At 40.8% G+C, this 4,615-nt stretch overlaps 1 protein-coding gene across 1 annotated transcript; it reads right to left on the bottom strand.

Annotated features, from left to right (window-relative positions):
- Positions 1 to 142: 142 nt before the first annotated feature.
- On the bottom strand, positions 143 to 4,536 carry SARC_11757 (hypothetical protein; the record flags this gene model as incomplete). The annotated part of the gene is made up of 4 exons (XM_014294152.1): positions 143 to 481; positions 1,642 to 1,794; positions 2,609 to 2,688; positions 4,481 to 4,536. Coding segments are annotated over 4 exons (414 nt in total), but the record flags the coding sequence as incomplete, so codon positions are not given.
- Positions 4,537 to 4,615: the final 79 nt, after the last annotated feature.

The raw sequence follows: 4,615 nt of genomic DNA, 5'->3' as shown, positions 1-4,615 counted from the left end.
ATACATATATATGTATATATATACATATATATGTATATATATACATATATATGTATACACACACACATATATGTATATATATATATATAACATATATATGTATACACACACATACATATATGTATATATATATATAACATATAACATATATATACATATACACACACACACATATATGTATATTATCTTTATTCATGATCGTGTATACATATACATATATATATATAATATATAGATATATATATATATATATGTGTGTGTGTGTGTGTGTACATATACATACATACATATATACATACATACATACAAATATAAATACGAATGAATATGACTTTGATCCGTGTTTATTTTTCAGGTTAGTTCTGTTCTGCGCCTCCCTTAGACAGCAAAGCCCTAATCTCTCCCTGGGATAGACCGGCACTCTTGAGCACTTCCATGGTATTCTGCCCCAGTGACACATTGATGTTCCCACTATCATCCTCTGTGATATATTGCACGGAGTAGGGTAGTGCACAATATTATTGAGACAAGGCGGTTAAAACCCTAAACATTACCACCAGCGCCCTCCCGTCATACGATACGGATTTATTTAATAAAACAGTACTGGTGTCATAGGACAGGGGTCAGATGCACTTGTGTGTGGGGCAGAGCAACTCCAAGTGAACGGCTAGTTGTAGCGATAGTCTTCAAAAGTGTGGCCGATTGGCCTTGGCCTACAGTTAAGGGTTTCGAATTAAAGTCATGGGCCAGACTAGAAGCATAGTAAAGGACATAACATACATTATACAAATTCACGCACTCATATATACGCAGGTATAATCTGCTTGTAAGACATAGAACTGAACGTACCATTATGATCGGGTATATACACATACATACATACATATAATCTCAAGTACAAACCCACCTATTGTTATCCACCAAACACTATGAGCCTGTGCTGGCTTTGAATGGATGTAGCACATACGTGGCTGAAGAAACAGAAATACACACTTTCATATAGTGGATATATGAGTGTGTAATTGTAATACTTCATATGGTGAATATATGAATGTGTAATTGTAATACTTCATATGGTGAATGTATGAGTGTGTAATTGTAATATATGAGTGTGTAATTGTAATATTTCATATGGTGAATATATGAGTGTGTAATTGAAACAGGGAGGCTAACCATCTTTCCACGTGCCAGCCAAGACACGCGCTCTCGTGAGTCGCGTATTTCAATTCAATACAAATTCCGATACCACACACGAGCCATTCGTCCACATCCTCGAACACATATATACAAACACAGACATAGCGTAAGATATACACACACAAACACACACGCACATAGCGTAAGATACACACACATATACGAATTTGCACATACACACACACAGCGTAGACACAGGCACACACAGCGTAGAAACACACATACATATACATGCATTTGCATACACACTTAGCGTAAAATACACACACACATACATGCATATACACACCCACACCCACATAACGTAAGATACAAACACACACACATATATATGCATATACACATCCACACCCACATAGTGTAAGATACACACATACATACATACATGCATTTCCATACACACACAACCAAAGCACTCTGCCTCCACACGCATAGCACTTGTACCTGCGGGTGTGCGCGATAGCCTGGGTGCGGGTGAGGGGTAGGGTGTGGGCTTTCCATTGATGTCTGTGTCTCTAAAGGCCTGGCGTGCTGTAGCGTGAGCGTCTGAGATAGCCTCGTCGATCTCCAACACAGGCGTCACACAGGCATCTAACTCTGTGGGCGTGTGGTACGGTGTGGAGAAGACACGGTTAAGATCAGAGGTTGGTAGTGTTTTTTTTGTAGGGTTTTAGGGTTTATAGGGTTTAGGAACGTGAGCTGTGGTATAAAGACTGGATAATGTAAACGGGAAGATCGGGATCACACCGGAACAACAGTTACAAATAACGGTACATGCCGCCATTAAATATTAGACCAAAAAACAAGAATGGTGCATATCGCCGTTAAATAATCAAAAACAGTCCTGAAACGGTACATGCTGCCTTCAAATAATATATTAAACGGTGTATCGGATGGGTACTGAATGTGAGGTATGAATTGTGGAATAAAGTCTATTGAGAGCCTTATCGTATGGGTACTGAATGTGAGGTATGAATTGTGAAATAAAGTCTATTGAGAGTCTAATCGTATGGGTACTGAATGTGAGGTATGAATTGTGGAATAAAGTCTATTGAGAGTGGTCTTGCGAAGTGTGCGATTGCGGAAGCGAATCGGAAAAGTCCAACGACGACTCTTTATGCAGCAGTGGAGGCATAGTACACACACGAGATAGCCCAGAAGCAGGTAAACAAATACACACGGGTGAAAAAGCATAGGCCGATGAGATAGTACAGAAACAGGTAGACGAATACACACGGGTGAAAAAGCATAGACGATCAGATAGTACAGAAGCAGGTGAACAAATACACACAGGTGAAAAAGCATAGACTGATGAGATAGTACAGAAGCACGTAAACGGATACACACGGGTGAAAAAACATCACTCAATAGACACGAGTAATACACTGTCACCTTCGGTGAAAGCACACACCTGTGAATATCGCGGTCCACTCGTCCCGGGTTTTGGACCTGAATTTGTCCTCGAAGACCTTCCTCATCTCATCATATTTCCTAATATACGTGACGAAATGAGGGTATAAGAATACCAAGTATAGCAACATACATGGATACTATTGTATATACGTAGATCAGACACAGCCCACCACTCTCTCTGCAGTATTATAGCACACACGCACCTCCTTCCTCTCACGCCATGTCTTGTGTACGTACCAATAAAGCGCGTGAGGGTATGCGGACAGAATGGAACCAAATATAAAAGATATCTACATAGATGAATACTTTGTTGTAGATACGTAGATCGTACACAATCTTCTGGACCTAAACCCATTTCCTAATACAAGTGAGAATAGGAGGACAGAAGAATATCGAATATATCTATATACATGAATACTGTCGTATATATGTAGGTCATATACAGCCAAAGAAGGGCATAAGAACATCGAATATATCTACATACATGGATACGATCGTATATATGTAGGTCATATACAGTCTGCTTGACGCAAACCGATTTGCTAGAAAATGTGCACATACTAATACCGAATATAGCTACATACATGCACGTAGCACGCAACAGGTGTATTTGTTCTTCTCAGCCATTGCCATTGCAACAAATGATGCATGAGTGCATCTGAGCGAAGGTGAGAGATGATAAACACAGAAGAAACACACAAAACAGCACACGCGGATATGTACAGTGACCTGGACCTAGTATTATACAATACGACAGTATCTGCGCAATGTCGTACTGTGTCTGTGTTCAGTACGACAGTATGGTAGCAATATTGTACAGTGTCTATGTTCAGTACGACAGTATGGTGGTAATATCGTACAGTGTCTATGTTCAATACGACAGTACGGTAGTAATATCGTACAGTGTCTATGTTCAGTACGACAGTACCAGAACCCTAAACCCTACCCTTTAAACACGTATACGCAAATGCTACCTACAGTGTGTATGCTTATTCACCCAGGATACGTCAAACCCTACACCTAAAACACGTGCACGCACATGCTACCTACAGTGTGTATGCTTATTCACCCAGGATACGTCAAACCCTACCCCTAAAACACGTGCATGCACATGCTACCTACAGTGTGTATGCTAATTCACCCAGGATACGTCAAACCCTACCCCTAAAAGATGTGTACGCAACATGCTTCCTGTTGTGTGTATACTTATTCACCAAGGATACGTCCCTCCCCTTAAGTCTTGAGTAGTATGGATTCGGTGCATAGTACGACATGTTGTAGGCGGACACATGCACATGCACGTGAGATGTGCCAAAGGTGCCATAAGCAACTGCAGCCATACTTGCGTCATGCGGGTTACCGTTTATACATGCCAGTGTTTGTATAAAGGAATGACTTGTGGTCACAACGAAGCTACGCTACACATGTATACATGCCAGCGTTTGTATAAAGGAACGACTTGTGGTTGTAACGAAGCCACGCTACACATGTATACATGTCAGCGTTTGTGTAAAGGAATGAATTGTGGTCATGACGAAGCTACGCTACGCATGTATACGTGCCAGTGTTTGTATACAGGAATGACTTGTGGTCACAACGAAGCTACGCTACACATGAAGGATTGTGCTGTGGGGTTAAGTATGAAGAACTCTGGCTGACATGAACGTAAGTGAGAGGCAAAGGCGTACACTTCATGTGTGCACGCATTCGCCATGCGTTAGAGCATACAAGCCTGTCCTGTCCACACCACATATGGGCGAACCACACAATTGAGTCTCTATTTTGCCCAGAAGTGTTTGGCCTACGCGTGAACGTTTGTGCATATATATAGATAAAATATTATAACCAGGACAAGGAACTCTGTACTCACATGATATCCATCTGCTTGAAGGTCTTCGGCTCAATCTCCAGTCCTTCACACAGCTGCGTAAGCGATGGTCAAAATTGTGTTGTCAGTGGGTTGTGAGTATATATATATATATACATATATACATACATACATACA

This window comes from Sphaeroforma arctica (genome assembly GCF_001186125.1).
Source record: "Sphaeroforma arctica JP610 unplaced genomic scaffold supercont1.1859, whole genome shotgun sequence".
NCBI lineage: Eukaryota > Ichthyosporea > Ichthyophonida > Sphaeroforma > Sphaeroforma arctica.
Note: the sequence above shows the minus strand (reverse complement) of the source record. Positions and strands in the feature narration are given on the sequence as shown.